The sequence below is a fragment of the Brassica napus genome, chromosome C9 (genome assembly GCF_020379485.1).
Source record: "Brassica napus cultivar Da-Ae chromosome C9, Da-Ae, whole genome shotgun sequence".
In the NCBI taxonomy this organism is placed as follows: domain Eukaryota; kingdom Viridiplantae; phylum Streptophyta; class Magnoliopsida; order Brassicales; family Brassicaceae; genus Brassica; species Brassica napus.
In genome coordinates, this window is record NC_063452.1 from 31,024,825 (window position 1) to 31,045,613 (window position 20,789).

At 30.4% G+C, this 20,789-nt stretch overlaps 2 protein-coding genes across 2 annotated transcripts; one reads left to right on the forward strand and one right to left on the reverse strand.

Moving 5' to 3' along the window:
• Positions 1-3: 3 nt before the first annotated feature.
• LOC106393676 lies at positions 4-1,563 on the reverse strand. The gene is made up of 2 exons (XM_048767844.1): positions 697-1,563; positions 4-558 (listed from the first exon to the last, which is right to left on the reverse strand). Exons 1-2 carry the CDS (start codon positions 1,561-1,563, stop codon positions 4-6), a joined length of 1,422 nt encoding a protein of 473 aa, XP_048623801.1.
• Positions 1,564-13,497: 11,934 nt separating this feature from the next.
• Positions 13,498-15,241, forward strand: LOC111209457. Its single transcript, XM_048767845.1, has 2 exons — positions 13,498-13,838; positions 13,880-15,241. The coding sequence occupies exons 1-2, from the start codon at positions 13,498-13,500 to the stop codon at positions 14,553-14,555; spliced, it is 1,017 nt and encodes a 338-aa protein (XP_048623802.1). The 3' UTR covers positions 14,556-15,241.
• The last annotated feature ends 5,548 nt before the right edge of the window (positions 15,242-20,789 follow it).

Here is a 20,789-nt window from a genome sequence, read left to right on the forward strand (position 1 = left end):
AGACTAGTGTTTCTTTACCCCGCGTGTGGACCTCCTCAACGGTGCCGGGCTCGTCGATGGCTTTGTCGGTGAAGGCTCTCCATGCTCAACTTCAACGCTTGCTTCCTTACGTGAATCTTTAAGCTCTGCCCGCATCTGCTCAAATGTCTCAGCCATCTGTTTCTGTAGCCTTTGTTCCATTCCAGAGAAGTTGTGCTCAAACAACTGTGTCACAAAAGCCTTCATGTCTTCATTAAAAAGATCTTGCTTTGGGCCACTTGCAAGAACCTTATGCTTCCTCTTCTCCATACCACGATCCGGAAGCCTCTTCTTACCCCTCTTTGATCCAAAACCAACGTTCTTTGATCCTTTCGAAGTCTGAAAGTCGTCATCACTCTCGGCTGCTTCAACATTCACGCTTGCTTCATCATTCACAGCTGATTCGTCATCAAGAGATAAAGAAACCACTTCATTTTCTTCAGTTTCCCCAACATGCTCACTAAAATCATGCCCATTCTTTATCAACTCCATCAGAACCTTGATTCTATCATCCTTCACATCATCATCTCTGCGAAACGCCTGAGCTTTGACAACATCATAATTTCATGTCCGTGAGATGTATGGGTAGATGTCATCCCACACAAGAAATTTAAATAAAGTTAGATCCTAAATACTCATTTCAAACCGGATGGAGTCATCTTAAATAGAGATAATTACCTTGGGTGTAATAAGTTCCTCCAACCGAATGATCTCCTCATATGACACCTTTGCAGCTCCCATCCAGTTTATGCATCTAGGACCGTTCTTGAAACCCTTGTCCAGCTTTTTCCCACAAAGCTTCCCAATCTTTGGTACCGCTTCCATTGCCCAAATCTGCAAGGCGTATGAGAATCCATCCAAGACATAACTAGTAGTCTTTTCCTTCAGTTGGTCACAATTTTTGGCTATTGACTTGCAGAGAAGGTCATAAGCAGCAACTCCCCAAGGATACTTTCGAACTCTGTCAAGATCCATGACCACCGCGATGTATTTGAGGGGGATATTAGCCTTCTCATCTCTCGCTAATACCACACAAAGAATGATCGCCACGTAGATAAGGCGTATGCGATCTGCATTCCTCCACTTCTTAACAGCTTCCTTGTCCTTAGTCCACAGGTTGAAGAGTGTAATTGTTCCATCTTTTCTCCTCAAAACCTTGCTCCAGAAACCACCATCATATTTCCACTCTTCGAACTCCTCAAGCGAGATACGAGTATCGAATTCAAACCCGGTTACTGCGTGGAACTCTTGCAATGATAATCGAAGCGGTCTCCTCGCAAAGACAAACCAAAGCTCGTGCTGTAAGTAAGTCACCAGCTCCCTACACAAGAAGCTGTGTATCACCCTCGCGGAGTATCCAAGACCATTCTCATGGAGCTTAAAAATATGATGAAAAACCAGATCTTTCTTCACAACATCCAACTCCTTTGGCAGCCACGCTTGGAACTTTCGGATAATGTAGTCGATCCTGCAGTTGTTGTTGATCTTAGTCACTCGGGGCTCCTCGTCCTCCTTAAAAAGCCTCTTTGGTAAGTCCTCAGACATATCTACAAACCATGAAAAAATTGTTAGTTCAACATGTTAAAGTATCAATATCATCACACAAATAATGATGTATAAGATGTTTAACCAACCCGTGAAACAAAATTTAGTTTAAGAAACATGACAAATCGTTTTAAAAAAGAATCTAGTTTAAATGGAAGAACACTTCGATTTCGTTCTAGATGAGAATCAATAGATGTAATCCAATACCTTGTGTGAAGAAATGTGAGATTTTAATGAAATTGATGGAAGAACACTTCGTAAATCAATTTAACCCAACGAAGAGGAAGAACGCTTCGATTTTGTTGTGTCTTCAGTGAGATCGAAGAGGATGATGACGGAGACGAGAGTAGAGACTACGGGCTGATGAAACACCGACGAAGAACAGGGCTTCTCACTAAGGAACCCTAAATCGCCATGGAAGAGCGACGACTCCACGGCGGAGAAGACAATGAGAAAGGGAAATTAGGTTTGCGGCATCTCGCGTCTCCCTTTTTCCCTATTAAATTTTTTTTTTAATTTTTTAACTTTTTAATATTTTAACATTAAAAATCTATTAAGAAAATTATTATAATTTATAATTTTAATTCAACATAATTGGTAAATTAAGAGTACTTTGGTATTTACAGGAATTAAAATCCTATTTTCCTAAAACATGTTCTATAAATCCTATTGTGACAAATCCAAGTTCAAATTGTCTCATTTATGCAATTTTCCCTACTAATAAAATGGACTAATGTTCCAGAGAACGTCTACATCGTTTTGGAAACCCTCTTCGGAAATTAGCCATGTGGCATGACTAATATTATGACCTTATTACATTAAATCAAATTACCATACTACACATTATTACCATATATACATTAAATCATACAAAATATAAGTAAATATACATTTAAATATGTAAATATATAATACGAAAATTATATATACAATAATTAGTAGATACACAATTTTTTAAATATATAATATACAAAAATAATATTAATAATTAAATACATAATATAAAAAATAGAAAAGGTATATTAAGCATTAAAAATTTATCTTAAAATGTAAATACACAATTTAATACATTAAACCTTAAGCGGGGGTTATTGGTTGGTGTATTTTGATGGATTTGAAAATCCAAACTAAATCTAGTGTTATTGGTTCTGTGATTTTAAAATATGTATTGAAATCATGTGTTATTCGTTTAATGATTTATAAATTCTAATTCAAATCAAGTGTTATTCAATCATACGGATTTACTAATAGATTTGATTTCATAATGTATTTGAATGAATTTGCATGGATTTCTTTGTTAAAAATACAAAGGCTCAAATCCGAAGGAAAACCTCCGGATTTGTAAATACTAATAATGCGAGAGAATTTGAAAATTTGTATATTTTACTTGGATTTATAAATACTGTATGGATTTCTAAATCAATCAAAATATATAAACCAATAACACCTCCTAAACATCTATCTTTAAATGTAAAATATAGATATTAAGTAAACATATAATATACAAAAAAAATATTTATAACCAAACACATAATATAAAAAATGGAAAAAGTACATCTATCTTAAAATGTAAATAAAAAAATAAAGAATAGAAATATTACATTGGACATCTATCTTAAAATATAAAAATTAAATACATGTAAATATACATTTAAATATGTAAATATATGATATACAAAAAAGTAATAATAAGTAAGTACATATGAAAATATAAGTAAATATACATTAAAATATATAAATATATAATACACGAATTATATATACAATAATAAGTAAATACACAATTTTAAAAAATATATAATATAATAATATTAATAAGTAAATAAATAATATAAAATTATAAAAAGTACACTAAACATTAAACATTTATCTTAAAATGGAAATGCACAATTAAAAAAATAGAAAAAGTACATTAAGCCTTAAACATTTATCTTAAAATGTAAAATATAGATATTAAGTAAATATATAATATACAAAATTAATATTTATAAGTAAATACATAATAAAAAAATGAAAAAAATACGTTAAGCATTAAACACTTATCTTAAAAGGTAAATAAAAAAATAAAATATGGAAATACTACATTAGACATCTATCTTAAAATGTAAAAATTAAATGCATGTAAATATGTATTTAAATATGTAATTATATAATATACAAAAAGTAATAATAATTAAGTGCACAATTTATAAAAATGAAAATACTACATTAAAAAGTAATATACAATATAAAAAATGTAAATATTACATTAGTCAAAATAGAGTTGGTATAAATTAATCTATCAATAATAGGAATTCAAAAGAATGTAAAGAATTTGATATAAAAACAAAAAAATTAGAATAAATAAATATACAATATAAGAATAGTGAGATAATTAACATTTGAAAATCAATATAAAAGCAAAAAAAAAACAATATAAGAAATGGAAAAACTGAATTACACATCGATCTAAAAAATGTATAGCAAAATAATAGTAAGTAAATATGAATATAAATATTACATTAGGCATCTAAAGTAATATTAAAATAAGTAAGTTAATAATATAAGAAAAAATCAATACTAAATAAATATATTATATAAGAAATATAAATATTTCATTAAATATCTATCATGTTATTATAATTTGATATAAATCAATAAATTTAGAATATGTATATATACAATATAAGAAAAAATAATTATTATTAAATATAAAATATAAAAATGGAAAACTAAATTAAATATCTATCTGAAAAATGTATATCAAAAAAAAATATACAATATAAGAAACAGAAATATCACATTAAATATCTATCATAATATCTATAAATATACAATATAAGAAATAAAAAAACTACATTAAACATCTATCTGAAAATTGTATACTAAAATAAATATAAAGTAAGTATATAGTATAAAAAAATAGAAATATTACATTAAACATTTATCATTATATTACGATTAGATATAAAAGTAATAAAATTAGATTAAGTAAATATACAATATAAGAAACAATAAATAATAAAGCCTTTTATAAAAAAAACAATAAATAATAAATAAATATACAATATAAAAATGGAAAAACTACATTAAATATCTATGTGAAAAATGTATACTTTTACATTTTTATTATTTCCAAATATTTTTATAAGTAAATGTATAATATAAAATAAATAATAAGTAAATATACAATATAATAAAAAGGCGGCCCTCCAGGATGCCTTCTGCGGAGGTGTACTTAGGCCCTAGTCGGGTTCCCTCCGGGGTATCCGGATTACCTGGATTATCAAAAAAAAAATATTACATTAAAAATTTATCGCAATATTATCATTTAATATAAATGCAAGAAAATTAGAAAAGTAAATATAAAATATAAGAAAAAAACAATAAGTAAATATACAATATAAGAAATATAAAAACTAAATTAAACATCTATCTAAAAAATTTATAATAAAATAATAATCAGTAAATATACAATATAAAAAATATAAATATTACTTTAAACATCAATCGTAATATTAGAATAAGTAAATATGCAATATAAGAAAAATAAATAGTAAGTAAATATGCAGCAAAAGAAATACAAATATTACGTTAAAAATTTATCTCAATATTGTTATTTAATATTAAAGCAAAGATATTAGAATAAATAAATATACAATATAATAAAAACTAAACAATAATTAAACATACAATATAAGAAACAAGAATATTACATTAAATATCTAGCGTAATATTATTATAAGTAAATATACAATTTAGACGAAATTAATAATAAAAAATATATAATATAACAAGTAGAAAAAGTATATTAACTATCTATCTGAAAAATGCTAAATAAAATAAATCATAAGTAAATAATACATTAAAAATATATTTTAGTATTACCATTTGATATAAAACAATAATAATAGTTAGATAATTAACATATTTGAATATCAATATAGTTCCACGCGTAGCGCAGATTAATCCCTAGTAACCTTAAAACGGAATTGGGAACATCTCACTTCCAAATAACCTTTATCGAGAAAGATGTATTATTCAAAATTACGAACAAAATTGTGGTAAAAAGGTTTCATGATATGGAAGATCCTAAAATGATTTTGTAAAAATATGTTATATTTTATAAAACTTTCTCAATATTAATAACTAGGGGCGGCCCGCCCTACGAGCGGGATATACTTTACTTGTGATTTATGTTATTATTTTTTATATAATTTTATGGTTTGTGTTTTAGGTTCACATTTGCTAGAGCTGTGTATGAGAAATACTATTTTCTTAATTTAATTTGTTGGTTAGTTAGTTTGTAAATAATTTTTGGTTTGACTTTTTGCTTCTACGGCATCACCATGATTGAGATGTTATGTAATTCTCAGTTGAATTTGTATATAGAAACTAATGTATATGACTCTTTTTGAGGTTTTCGCTAGCCTAGCCGTAAAACTTTTGCATAATTTTCCAAAAAGAAAATCTCAGGTTTGGTGAAAAACTGGCAATCAAAACATTAGCCATCGAGTTGGATTGAAAATGGTGTTCATGGGCTGGGAATGTTGTTTCTAGTGTTCATTGATTATATTTCTTAAGTTTATTGTAGAGATGAGATGCGAGTACCAAGATGGTTTATAGCTCGACATTCTTCAGGTACTTAAGGAGCTAGGTATAGAGACCACTGCGGTTCACACCGCCTTGAACGACCATCATTTTGAGGCAGAGATAAGGGTGAAAGTGAGAGGGAAGAAACCAACCATTGCTGAGGTTAAAATAGCCATCCATCAAATCATATATAATAATAAACTCTAGTTCCTAGATTCTAACCTTAATGATGCAACTTTAGAGAATGACATGTGATCGCTTATTTAATTTTAGCGTCGTCTATGCTACATTATCAACTATGCTACATTATCAGTTTTACATATACAAAATATTTTCTATGTTACTATATGGTGTGAATTTAAGTCGAATTAATAAATACAAAAACAAAAATTAGTAACTAAAATTAAACCAAAATACCCACTTAGATTATTGTTCTATTAATAGTGTGAGTTAATAAGTAATAATCATTATTTGTATATATATTTATATATATATATACTAGGACCGATCCAAGCTACGCGCGGGATGTCTATATTTCTGTTATGAAAATTTGTATTTTGTTTTGTTGGGGTTTGTGGTTTTAAATATATGATTGTTTATGCATATGTCATTTGGAATTTTTATTTTATTTATGTCTTTTAACTAATTAATAATATATATTACTGAAGTCTAAGAAAATACGTTGTAAATTTTTTGACCATATTAGTTTCTTCTGAAATGATTCTAATATATTAGAGTTTTAAATTTGTTTAGTGTTTTTTCTTCTTGTTATGACATTTTTTTTTTTTCGAAAAATAATGAGATAAATCTATATATCTTACCATCAAATTGGAGTATTAAATGGTGTATGATATATTCAAGTATTAAGACTTTTAGTAAAAAAATCGACTTGGTTGTATCTGTTATTCACATCAAATAATATTAGACTAAATAAATATTATTCGGAAAAATTAAATTAAATTTTCGTATGGCCTAATTACAATAGCCTAATTAAGAAGGCTTACGTGTGTAATGGGCCTTGAACTTGAGACGATGGAAAACTAACAAACCTAAAATCTGAATTTGGAAATAAGGTTGGGTGCGCAGCTATTTTTTCCTTTATCGGGTCTGGACCAAGTAGATTACAGTAAAATACGAACACGTATTTTAGGGATTTCTTGCATTTTTAAGATAGCTTATTGTTATATGTCTTGTTGAACTTTATTTTGTGATATAAATTTACATAGCTTGATATACTATACATATATTTATAAGATATTGCTTATATTGTTATAAGATATTGCTCATATTTTTATAGATCCAATAAGTTTATGTAGTTCGGATATATTATATATAAGTTAATCGTTAATTTTGTATAACAAAAGTTCGGAAGATATTGTAAAATAAGTAAACTTTTACTTAAGAGTTTGGATTTTTTAAGAGTTTGGCTAATTAAATATATTATATATACGATTTTCAGTACATATTCTTTTATTGTAACATATTTTAAGTAAATTATTTAGATAATTTTTGATCAATTATTTTTTTCATTAAACTTGATATTGATTCATTTGTGTCAAATTAAGTTAGAAGCTTCATAATTGTATCTGGATAATTTCTTCCCTATCCCCTTATTATTAAAAAGGAAGCAAAAAAAAAGAGTAACCTTAAAATGGTAATATATTTACAGGCGCGCTATTATGGCGACATGTCAGACAGATAGAGCTTCTCAGACCCCTTTTAAAAACAGCCACACTCACCCTAGCAATTTACTATTATTGGCATTGGACAGACATTCCATATTTACATCTCTCGAATTCTTAAAACAAGAAGCTCATTTAGTCAATGATGTATATAATGTATATAACATTATATGATATAGTTTGATATAGTAAATTGGAATAATCACATAACAAGAATCTCCAACCTCCTATCTCCAATCTCCTATCTCCTTTTGATATTATTTGAACTCTATTACACATATCATCTACTATCACCATTGTGCTTAATCAAACTATGTCCGTAGGGGTGTCAAAATGGATAAACCAACTCAAACCAAACCATATCCAAATGGTTTTAAGCTTATATGGGTTATGGTTTTAACCAATCCATTTGACAAATGGGTTGGGTCAATCCATAACTCATTTAAGTTGATGAGTTAATGGTTTTAATGGTTAATCCATGAACAATAATTTTATAACTTAAATGGTTACTAAGTAAAAATATTATTTTGGGGCTGAAATAAAAAAGAATACTTAAACTTTTGATAAATACAATTATACGGTTTTGGTGTTAGAAACAATTTTATTATTTTAGCAGGAAAGATAATTGTGACGGAAAACACAATTTTTACCGAAAAACACGATTGTACGGTTTTGGCAGGAAAACTCAAATTTACGGTTTTAACGGGAAAATCGATTTTGCAGTTTTGGTGGGAAAACTCAATTTTACGTTTTTGGTGGGAAAACTCAATTTTGTCGTTTTGGCGGGAAAATCGATTTTGCAGTTTTGGCGGAAAATTTCAATTTTACGGTTTTGGTAGGAAAACTCATTTTTGCGGTTTCGGCGGGAAACTCGTTTTTTACGGTTTACGCGAGAAAACATAGTTTTACGGTTTTGGCGGAAAAACTCGATTTTGCGGTTTTGGTGAGAAAACTCGATTTTACGGTTTTGGCGGGAAACTCAGTTTTACGGTTTTGGCGGGAAAACACGACTTTGCCGTTTTGGCGGGAAAACACGACTTTACGATTTTGGCAGGAAAACACAACTTTGCGATTTGGCGGAAAAACACAACTTTGCGGTTTGGCGGGAAAACTTTATTTTGGCGGGAAAACTCGATTTTACGGTTTAGTCGAGAAAACACAGTTTTCCGGTTTTGACGGAAAAACTCGATTTTGCGGTTTTGGTGGAAAAACTCGATTTTACGGTTTTGGCGGGAAACTCGATTTCACAGTTTTGGCGGGAAAACACGACTTTGCCGTTTTGGCGGATTTTACGGTTTTGGCAGGAAAACACAACTTTGCGGTTTGGCGGGAAAACTTGATTTTACGGTTTTGGCGGGAAAACACGACTTTGCGGTTTTGGCGGAAAAACACGACTTTGTGGTTTGGTGGGAAAACTTGATTTTACGGTTTTTGCGGGAAAACACGACTTTGCGGTTTTGGCGGAAAACTCAATTTTATAGTTTTGGCGGAAAAATACGACTTTGCGATTTTGCAAGAAAATACGATTTTTTGGTATTGAGATTTAGCGTTTTGATGAAAAAAAATCCAATTTAGAGTTTTGGTGGAAATTTTGATTTTATGATTTTGGCAAAAATTATGATTAAATTTGGCTTATTAAAAAGTCAACATATAATAGTTTTATATATATGAAAAATTGGTTGTTAACAATTTTATATTTATATATGTGTGTGTATATGTGAATAATTGTGATAGATTTAGTTTATTAAAATTTAGTTATATATATGAAAAAAATAAAATTTGGTGTAGTAAAATTGGTTTAGAAATTTAGTTTGGTTATTTTTTGTTTATATATTTGATTTGAGGTTTTGTTTGTTATAAATTTTTATTGGTTTGGTTATGGATAACTCATTATCCATTACAATCCAAACCATTTTAACCCAATCCACTAAGTCCATTAACCCATTTAACCCATTAATCCATTTGTACCCAATTATTCTATCCATTGAGATCCATGGTTTGGATTGGTTTGGTTTGATCCATTAACTTTTACCCATTTTGACATCTCTATATGTCCGTTTGATATACTCTGTTTCACGCTCATCAGTTTCTACAAATCTTCTTATGATCATTTCCAAGAATTTAAAACACAAAAATTAAAATATGCATATTAAATTGAATCATAAACAAATATATGAACAGTTTAAGTTGAGATGTTTTTCTCAATTATGATTCTAAATATTCCCTGCAAAATTGGAGAAAACTTTTTTTTTATATTCAAATGTTATTATGAACATTTGTATTTACTAATACAAACAAAATGATTTAATTTCAAAATGATCTCCGTAGTCAGTCAAAAATATTTGAATAAAATAAAACTCCAGGAATTGAAAATCATAATTTCCATATATGTAAATGTATAATATTTACTTCATCTCATCAATTCATAATCGTAAATTGGAAGCTTATGATCTTTGAAATATGATCAAACGAATATGATTTAGGATACAAATGAGTGCTCTTTTTGAAATATGGTGATCTCAAACGCGAATTAAGGTATTTATTTTGGTCAATATCATATTGTATATGGAAATACTTGATTGCAATTAGGCAAAATTTCGAATTTATATAATTAGTGCTGATTGCCGTGAATAATAATATTTTTTCAACCACGGAAAGGACAAACAGAATCCTTGATTTGCAAGTTTAATATTAACCTAAAATAGTCTTCTGCGGTATTTATTAACTTCCAAAAACAAAACATTTGAATATATTTTAACTTGAAAATTGCCAATTAGTATGATCAAGCGTATATTTTGTGTAATATCGCATTTATGCGGAATAAATTGAAACTTATATAAATATGGAAGATGGAAGTGCTTCAACGATATCGTGTTCTCTCTTTTTCTTTCTCTCTAATTTTCTGTGACTTTCGATTCAAATGGCATGTTTAGACTTTGTTAGCGATTTGAAGCTGTTCAAGTCGATGTGGAAAGTTCGTGTTAAGGTGATTCGTCTTTGGAAGCAGTATTCTTGTGCTCTAGGAGAAACAATGGAAATGGTGTTAGCTGATTCAAAAGTAAGCACACTGTTTTAAACATATATATTACTTCATTTTGAAACTCTTCTTATGTTGCTAATTTATCTTGCAGGGCGATATGATCCATGGTACTGTGAAGAAAGAATTGGTCAGCCAGTTCGTGATCTTAATCAGTCAAGGTGAAACGAAGTTGATGGTGAATTTCATCGTCACAATGGCTGCTGGATCTTATCGCCCCACAAAGCACCCTTACCGAATTGTGTTCCTCCCGACAACTCGACTAAGAATGTGTGATGCTTTGCCTTCAAACTTGACAGGTTTAGACCCGGTCAAGTATGAGTCTATTAATGATGGTAGTCTGAACACGGACTACTTGGTTGGTGAGTCTTATTCATTACGGTTGTATTTGGTAAATGACTTTTTGGTTTAAACGTTGATTTGTATGGTTCCCTTATTGCAGATGTTATTGGACAGATTGTTGAGGTATCCCATGTGAAAGTTGTTTCCGTGAATGGAAAAGATACACAGAAGTTGTCACTGGAATTAAGGAATCAGGAGTAAGACTCTTATTTTGTCCATTTTTTGTCGTCTTTTTCGTGAAAAAGGGAGAATATCTTAAGATATTTTTGTTTTATTTGACGTCCAGCATTTTTGGGTAGAAGCTTAAAGCTCTGTTTTTATATTTTTTGCAGTGATGATCGTCTGCCAATGGTGCTATGGGGTAAATTTGCGACAGATGTCAATGATGCTATCCAACTAAGAGGTGAACATAAGATCATCATAGTGTTGCGTTTCGGCAAAATAAAAGTCTGGAAAGGTAAATCAAAGCCTTTGAAGCTTTGCATATTATTTATATCATCTCTTCATTATTAAGTTAAGTAACTATAATTATTAGTGACTTTGGTTTCATATTTCAGATGAACGTTCCATCTCGAATGCATACAATGTTTCCGATGTTGCTTTGAGACATTTGTACTGGAAAAAAGAATGTTGAGACTTTTGGAGCAGAAACAAATCAAATACCAGCTCCACCAGACGGAGTGGACATTACTGGGGCAATTGCTGTAGAACCAGAAGTTTATGAGATTAAAAAATATTTTGATGCAAGGTATGCTTTTCCTGCTATAGTTTTAAAATCGATTGTAATGTATTATACTGAATTTCATTTTCTGTACATTATATGTTATGCAGATATATATCGGCCTGTGAATCAACTTGGAGAATATTTGGTTTCCCAACACAATATAGATCCACACCAGTGGAGAAGCTAACCTTTCATCTAGAAGGAGAGCAACCTGTGATTTACAAAGACGGTGACACAGTGAAGAGTGTGTTGGGTCGAGTGCACTTATCTAAGATAATGTTCCTTGCTTGGTTCGACTGTTGTGAAATCTACCCTGAAGCAAGAGAGATAACGTACCCAGAACTTCCTACTAGATTCGTTTACGATGCAAAGCTGAAAGTCTGGAATCCTAGAAAAAGAGGTTTTGCTATTGGTAGACTGGAATCGGTTTGTCCTTTATCCGGACAACGATATTATTTACGAGTCCTGCTTAACAAGGTTAAGGGTCCGCGTTGCTACGACGACATTAAGACTGTCAAAGGGATTGTTCAACCGAGTTTCGAGGAAGCCTGTTATGAACTTGGTCTCCTAGATGATGATATGGAATATATTGAAGGTCTTAAGGAATGTGCATTTTGGGCATCTGGTGCATATGTTCGTAACCTATATGCCAATATGTTGGTATCTGAAGTTTGTCTTTTCCTAAATTGGTCTGGGATTCTACATTTGATATACTCTCGGAGGATGTGCTTTATCTTGAAAGGAAAAAGCGTCGAAACCCAGGTATATTTTTGCGTTCTGTTTTTGAGGTTTGAATTGTTCGTTAATTAACTATGTCAGTAATGTTTTAGTTTTTCCTTATATGAAACAGGACTGGTTATGAGTGATGAAGAAGTGCTGAATGCGACATTGATATTGATAGATAATCTTTTGCGCCGTGAGACTAGTTCCCTGGCAAATTTTGAAACAATGCCAAAACCGGTTGTTACTGAGCACACGTTTCAAGAGAATCAGCTATTGCAAGATGAGTTGAACTATGACCGAGACGAATTGTAAGCTAATCACAATGACTGGATGGGTAAGTTGACAGATGAGCAAAGGTCAGTGTATGAGCAGATAATTGGTGCTGTAGAGAGTAAGAAAGGCGGAGTCTTCTTTGTTTACGGTTTTGGTGGTACAGGGAAAACCTTTTTATGGAATATTTTATCAGCTGCGATTCAATCAACTGGTGATATTGTACTGAATGTTGCATCTAGCGGCATAGCTTCTTTGTTACTCCCTGGTGGCAGAACAGCTCACTCAAGGTTTGGCATTCCCATTAACCCAGACGAGTTCTCTACGTGCAATATTGAACAAGGGAGTGATAAGGCTGAAGTAATAGCTAAAGCATCGCTAATTATTTGGGATGAAGCGCCTATGATGAACAAACATTGTTTTGAAGCGCTTGATCGTACTTTATGTGATATTATGAAGACCACAGACGAAAGAACTTTTGGTGGAAAAGTTGTTGTTTTGGGAGGAGATTTTCGACAAATCCTTCCAGTTATTCCAAAGGGGAACAGAGCTGGGGGAACAGAGCTGATATTGTTATGGCTACAATGAACTCTTCTTATTTATGGAAGCATTGTAAAGTGCTAGAGCTGACCAAAAACATAAGGCGTTTCTCAGAAACAGATGTGCGTGTAGCAGAGGATATCACGGAATTTTCTAAATGGATTTTGGATTTAGGAGATGGGAAGATTAATGAGCCTAATAATGGAGAATGCATTATTGAAATTCCAAAAGATCTGTTGATTACAAAGTCCAAAGATCCGATCGAGTCTATTGTTTCAGAGGTGTATGGTGAAACCTTCAAAGATTCTAAAGATCCTACATTTTTCCAAGAAAGAGCTATTTTGTGTCCTACAAACGAAAATGTTGATGTGGTCAACAACTATATGTTAGATCGTCTTACAGGTATACACATTCCCATCTATGAATTTTCCACTATCTATGTAGACTTAGTTGTTTTAATTTAAATTCAACTACCAAGCTTTTGTTTATCAATGTAGGGGAGGAAAGGATTTATCTAAGCTCTGATAGCATTGATCCGTCTGATTTTAATTCCAGAGATGATTCGATATTCTCTCCTGAATTTCTAAATAGTATCAAGTCATCTGGATTACCTTCTCATGCACTTCGGCTGAAGGTTGGGACTCCGGTAATGATTCTAAGATATCTCGAACCTAATGAAGGTTTATGCAATGGGACAAGGCTGCAAATAACTCATTTGGGTAATCATATTGTCCAAGCAAAAGTCATAACAGGAACTAAAGTTGGTCAGAGAGTATTCTTGCATCGCGTGTTGCTTACACCAACAGACACTAGGCTTCCTTTCAAGATGAGGCGTAGGCAATTTCCATTGAAAGTTGCTTTTGCTATGACCATTAACAAGAGCCAGGGCCAATCGCTAGAAAGAGTTGGTTTATTTCTATCTAGACCAGTTTTTTCACATGGACAACTATATGTGGCTTTCTCGCGAGTAAAATCAAGAAAAGGTTTGAAGATTCTTATTACTGACAATGATGGAAAACCTGAGGAGTCAACAATGAATGTTGTATACAAGGAAGTTTTCCAGAATTTGTTATCTAGCAAATTCACTCAGGAGAGTCATTGATGGTTTGTTCCTCTAGACTATTGGTTTTTACAATGTTTAAAGTAAATTTCTGGTTTTTGTAATTTGTTTTGTTATTTAGTGAAGGTGGTTAAGATACTCAGATCGTACTGTTAGAGTCTACACAGGAGCCAGTGATGAAATAAGGTACTTACTTTTTCAGTTTTACTATACTGAAAACATGAACCTTATTTTATGTCTAACGAAATCTATTTTATTCATCATTATAGTTTATATAAAACGAACATTTGTCAAAAGGTATAAAACACCTGTTTGTAAATCTGTACGACACTTAACAAAATATTATATTTTCACCATTTTGCAGGGGCTATGAGCATGAAATCATTTAGAAGAACTACCATGGCATGTATACTGTTCCAAGCCTAACCAGTCTATCAAACAGTTTTAATAATATACCTAAAAACATGCTGTTATTCTACTTAATTCTTAAGAACTGACCTTATTGGTATTTTGTGGAGATGTCATTCCCAGGCAGCAGTTTCTTTAAAGTCTTCGGATATGTCTTCTCCATATGTCTTCTCCCCTTACTATTTTATAAGATTACAAAGACCCGTTCTGTTAAAGAACTGTTTTACAAGGGCTGTGTGCTTATATATTATAGGGCCTTCTTTAAGTATAGACGTACCTCACAGCTCCATCCCTTTAGTTTGAGTTCATAAAGCCAAACTTTCTCGAAGCCTGCAGTTATTAAATTTTACTTCAAGGATGAGGTTATATGGTAAAAGTATATGAAATAATAGATTCTAATCTTTGCTTAAAAGGCCTTGAAAACTAAACTAGTAAGAAATTTCACAGCAACTACAATTCATCCGAACCACTATTTGGGCTTATTTTCTACATAGTTGACCATTAAATGATTGTTTATAAACATAAAACTAAATCAATCTGTATATAATTGTTGTCCGGATTTTATTCTAATGACTGCATGTTAATAAGGAAACAATAAATTTTGATTGTTTCAATTTTAAAGCAAGAACTAGATCTTGATCCGAACAACCGTGCGGGTTATTATTTTTATTTGTACACACATAATTATTTGTTTTACGTGACTAATTGTAATATTTACAATTATATTGTTTGATATAATATTTTAAAATACAACAATTTTATAGTACACATACAATAAACTTTTTTTTTTAATTTTCAGTGATAGCATATTTTATATTATGTGATACAAAATTCTGAATTGAAATATATTATTGGTAAAGGATCAAAATTTTAATAGAAAAGTATTATATTAAATTAATATCACAAATTTAATACAAAATTCTACATGATTTTAGTTATAATTACAAAATTAATAAGATATTTAAAAAGTTTTTTTATTGAAAATGAAATATACATTAAATTTTTAAATAAACACGAAATTAACAAATATTTTATAAAACATATTAGGTGAAAAATAAAATTTACATTTATCTAAATAAATACGAAATTAATTAAATATTCAAAAATTTTATTTTAATGAAAATGAATAATATATTTATATTGTAAATAAGAAGATATGAAAAGATTTTATTCATATACAATTTCAGAGAAAATATAGGAATATTTATTTTATTTTTGTTTTAGAATAATTAAAAATAATTCATATATTTATAAAAAATATAATTTAAACAACTTTCTAAAGGGTGGTCCAAATAAAAAAATTACACATGAACTAAGTCATGACTTCTATTTTAATAGATACTAGATCATGACCCGCGCGACCGTGCGGATTTTATTTTTGTTTTAACACATTTTAAGTTTGTCCATTTCCATTTTTATGTTTAAAGAACAATATAAAAATTGTATTTTGTATTAGTAGTTTTTCATCGGTGTATTAAAGATATAACCGTGCAGTGAAAACACTAATATAATATTGACTAATACGATTTGGATTGAAATAACAGTGTATTATAGATGTGCTGTACACTAATCTAATAGTAACCAATACGATTTGGATTAACATATCAGTGTATTATAAATATAGATGAAATGTGAAAATACCAATATAATATTAACCAATACGATATAGACTAACATCCCTGAAGTCTTCATTATAATTCTAATAAAATAATTGTAATAATAAGATAGATAAACAAACAAACGCGTCAAAAAACAAATTAAAAATACTTAATAGATTAACCCCATGCGGATATATAAATGTGTGTATAAATTTTTAGATATAACAATTTTTATTTGGTCAAAATTTAAATGAAATTGTACTAATCGGAAAAAAAAATATAGTTTCAATTTGTTTTATTAATAGAATAGTATTTTCAATGTGTATGCAAGAAGTTCAATAAATAAAGAATAACAGTGTTTGGTCAAAAAGTTAAGTGCAGTAAAAAAATGTTTTTGTTTTATATTTATCGACAATTTAACTATTATGATCCACAAAGCAAATATTTTTTGTAATTGCACATTTCCATATCAAATTAGTAAGCCCATTAGTAACAACAGTAGTTGCACAGGAAAAAGAAAAAAAATAGAATAAAAACGGTTACCCATTATTTCATTTTGTGTTATTTTCTTGTAAAGACATAAACATGTCTTTTTTTTTCTAAACGTGTTTGTTCCTCTTGGAAGTCATCAATTCATGTTGAAAAAGTATCTATAACCCGATCAAAATTTAGGAATTCAGAGAACCCCAAGATTTTTTTCTTCATTCTCGTAAAACAGAGTAAACCCATTAATAGATATACTCGTAAAAGGTTAGAATATATATTTTTATTCTTTGTTTTCAATATTCAATCGATACTGATTATTTTGTTCTCATTCATATTTATTTGTTTCTTGATAGATTTATCGATTCCTATATAAGATCGGCTATCAATATGCTCGATTGAGACATGCCAGCTTCTTACATTCTCTGTATGTTTTCTTGGTCAATGTCTTTCTTTTGACATTGTGCTTTTTGGGAGCTTTTTGTGAATGTCGAATGATGAATGATATCGACAAGTATTTATGGACACATTATATTGGGAGGAAATGGGTATTCCCTAAACTATTAGGTTAGGTATAATAATTACAAAATCTTCGGATTTTATTGACACCGAGATTTTAGGTCTAGTAGAATAAACTTGGAGAATGAGGTTTTCCATATTCATGATTTTTCAAATCTGACAATTTGATTGGTAATATTTGATTGTAACTGAGGTTTTAGCCATAGTAGACTCAACTTGGAGAAGGGGTTTTACCATAATCGATTTTTTTAAAGTAAAAATTGATGTTTCTTTTATTGAAATAAGAATATACATTAGTATATTCTCGTTAACTTGGAAAAAAGGTTTTTCCATAATCTGTTTGGTTAATTTAATCAATTGGTTTAGGAGATAACCATACCAAGATGTTCAGAATTGTATAATGACTGGCTAAGGACTCGTTAATGACTTGCGGTCGACTCAACTCGCTAATGACTCGCTGACCCGACTCGCTAATGACTGACTCGTGATGCAGTGACTTGTTTTCACAGAATTATTGTAACATGTGTAATATTAATTTTTATTCTTATCTATCTTATAGCAGGTGCGTAAGCATGCCGATCAAAATAGTTGATTGGAGACATTTGTTGTATTCATTTGACTATAATAAAAAGAGGGTTTGTTATATATTGTACTATGATATAATATAAATATGATAATGTGAGTATACTATAACGATATAATAGATGTTTTGTTTAATAGATGTATAATAATAGAAGTATAATGTAAAACATATAATAAGATAGATCTTACAGTGGAGTTAAATAAAATGTGATTGATATTGAACTGTTTAAGGAAATATAAGGTTATGGTATGAATAATACTGTGATGTCCAATTTAAAAATCCACCTAGAAGAAGTTGCATTGTTTCTGTTTTAATAAGATAGAAGATATACTATATATTACCTTACTTAATAAACATAGTACGATTAGTATTGATTAGAGTAGCTAAATAAGGGTATGAATATATCGTGTATCCCATCCATATCCCATTAAACTAATTACGTTGACTATAGAAATGCAATATTCGGTTAAAAAGATTATATATAGCCTGGAGTCAAATCACTCCACATCATAGCAAAAGTTGGTCATTGTTTTTATTATTCTGTTTCCATGGAGACTCATACAGTTTTATCTCAGTTGAGTCATTCGAAACATTTGAAATCAGTCTGTGTGAAGTTACTCATTAAGGGCAGCACAGTTGTTGGTACAACGAGAAAGACATATCAACTGATATTAGGAGATGAGCAAGTGAGTTATATACATATTAATATTTTTTATTCTTATTACGTCGAGTGAATTCATTACTAATAGGTTTAATATCTTAATACAGGGTTCAACCATCCAAGCCACGTTTACAAAAGATTTGGATGACTCTTTTGAAATCCCTATGGAGGAAGGTGATTGGTATGAGTTACAAAACTTCGAAGTTGCGTATGCATTTGGTGTGACAAGGGTGACAAGGTACCGACACCAAATTAACCTCAGTGACTCTTCCATCATTTTCAAGATTCCACCACTCTCCTTTTGCCACTATTATCGTTTTCAAACTTTCGAAAACATACAACGTGGCTTAGCTCACCCCAAATTCTCTATTGGTACGTTTTATAAACTTATATTTTATTCTATTTTAAATTACCATGCTTACTGTTACTTTGGATTACTTATGCTTGCTGTCCGTTTTAACGTTAACCATTTATTATCTCATCGGCCAGATATTTTTGGAGCAATGGTAGCAGTAGGGGATATTGAAGAAGCTGAAATAGAGAACCATAGCCTCCACTTCTCTTTAGTCAATATGGAGTCTGTTTCCTTTATCATTTCTTTCTAGACTTATGCTCACTGTTTTTTCGTATAACTAAAATGGTGTTACTTTACTCTAACTGACAGGTATGAACACATTAACTGTGTAGCATATGGAGAAGTTGCTCTGTTTTTAGATAACTAATGGAACTCAACCAATGCCCCTGTCGTCCTATGTGTGTTACAGTTTTGGGAAATTGATTGGGGTGTTGGTAACTTTCAGTTCTAATTCGCTCAAACCTGTATTTGTTGATTTTGGTATTCGTTTAGGCTGATGTTTACTTTTTGGTTCATGATCAGGTGGATTCAAGCACGTGAAAACGATTGATGGATTTTCGTGAATTTTATTTGAGCCTGATGATGTTCCAGAGATCCAGTCTTTTAGAATGAGGTAATATAATTTGATTGTTCAATAGACATTATATTTATGCTCACTTATTTCTATATTTTTTTTATAGGATTCCATACTATGCCTACTGAAGAAAAGAATCATTGATGAGCTGAGCTGGTTATGAACTAAGTTTTAATGCTGTCGTTTAATTATGTTTTGTTGCTTTGAATTATGATTTTTTGCTTTCATATTTGGTGTTTCTCCTTATGTTATCTTTGAATTTTAAACGTGAAGTTATAATATCTTTTTCCTCGATTTAATTTATTAATCACAAAAATAAATAGAAACTGCTAACAGAATAAAAATTTAACAATTCAATGACTCCATATTATCCTTATGTAAAACTGCCATGGACTGGATGTAAAATCATTGCAAATGGACACATATCAAAACAGGGTAAATCATTGGATATATGATATTACTTTCTAAATAGAGAGATGGATAGAAGAATTTTTTAAAAATTAAATATTATCAAATCTCGAACCTGAATAATTCCAACAGTTGGGATTGTAACCTTCAATCAACCCAGCTTCACGGATCAGAGTTTTTGCAAGATGGTGATACTTTCTTGAGACCTCCGCCTTCGGTTGAGATTGAAGCAAAAAAAAAAAGAAGTTATTAGATGTTTCAATGAACAGAACGACAATGTCAAGAATCTGAAAAACTAATTATACAAAGGGATATAAACGATAGGAAATTATCTGGACGATCTACTGCCAATTGCAATTCATGAGATACCAAACCCTAACCCCCCCTTCCCCACACCTTTCGCCATCGTCTCCGCCTATTTCTTTCTCAATTTATTTTTTGTGTTGGTGATTAAGCAAAAAAATATTACAAAATTACAACTTGTGGGTCAGTAACATTTGGGCTTATAATTTTGTCACGAAAACCCAATATAAATATTTTTAAAAGCCCCGAAATATAATTAAGGATACCAGCTGGGTTTCTATTTAATCGTAATAAATATTGTGGAAAATTAAAAATTAAAAGATCAACCTAGGTAGCGTGTTATTTTCGTGGCCACCCTTTATTACGCAACTTGAATTTTTTTTA

Excerpts from the sequence above, each read along its gene's own strand:
- LOC106393676 (XM_048767844.1), bottom strand. The coding sequence starts at position 1,563 with ATGTCTGAGGACTTACCAAAGAGGCTTTTTAAGGAGGACGAGGAGCCC. Across the intron at positions 559-696 it reads AGGAACTTATTACACCCAAG|GCGTTTCGCAGAGATGATGA; the intron begins GTAATTATCTCT and ends GTCAAAGCTCAG.
- LOC111209457 (XM_048767845.1), top strand. The coding sequence starts at position 13,498 with ATGAACTCTTCTTATTTATGGAAGCATTGTAAAGTGCTAGAGCTGACC. Across the intron at positions 13,839-13,879 it reads GATGTGGTCAACAACTATAT|TTTCCACTATCTATGTAGAC; the intron begins GTTAGATCGTCT and ends CCATCTATGAAT.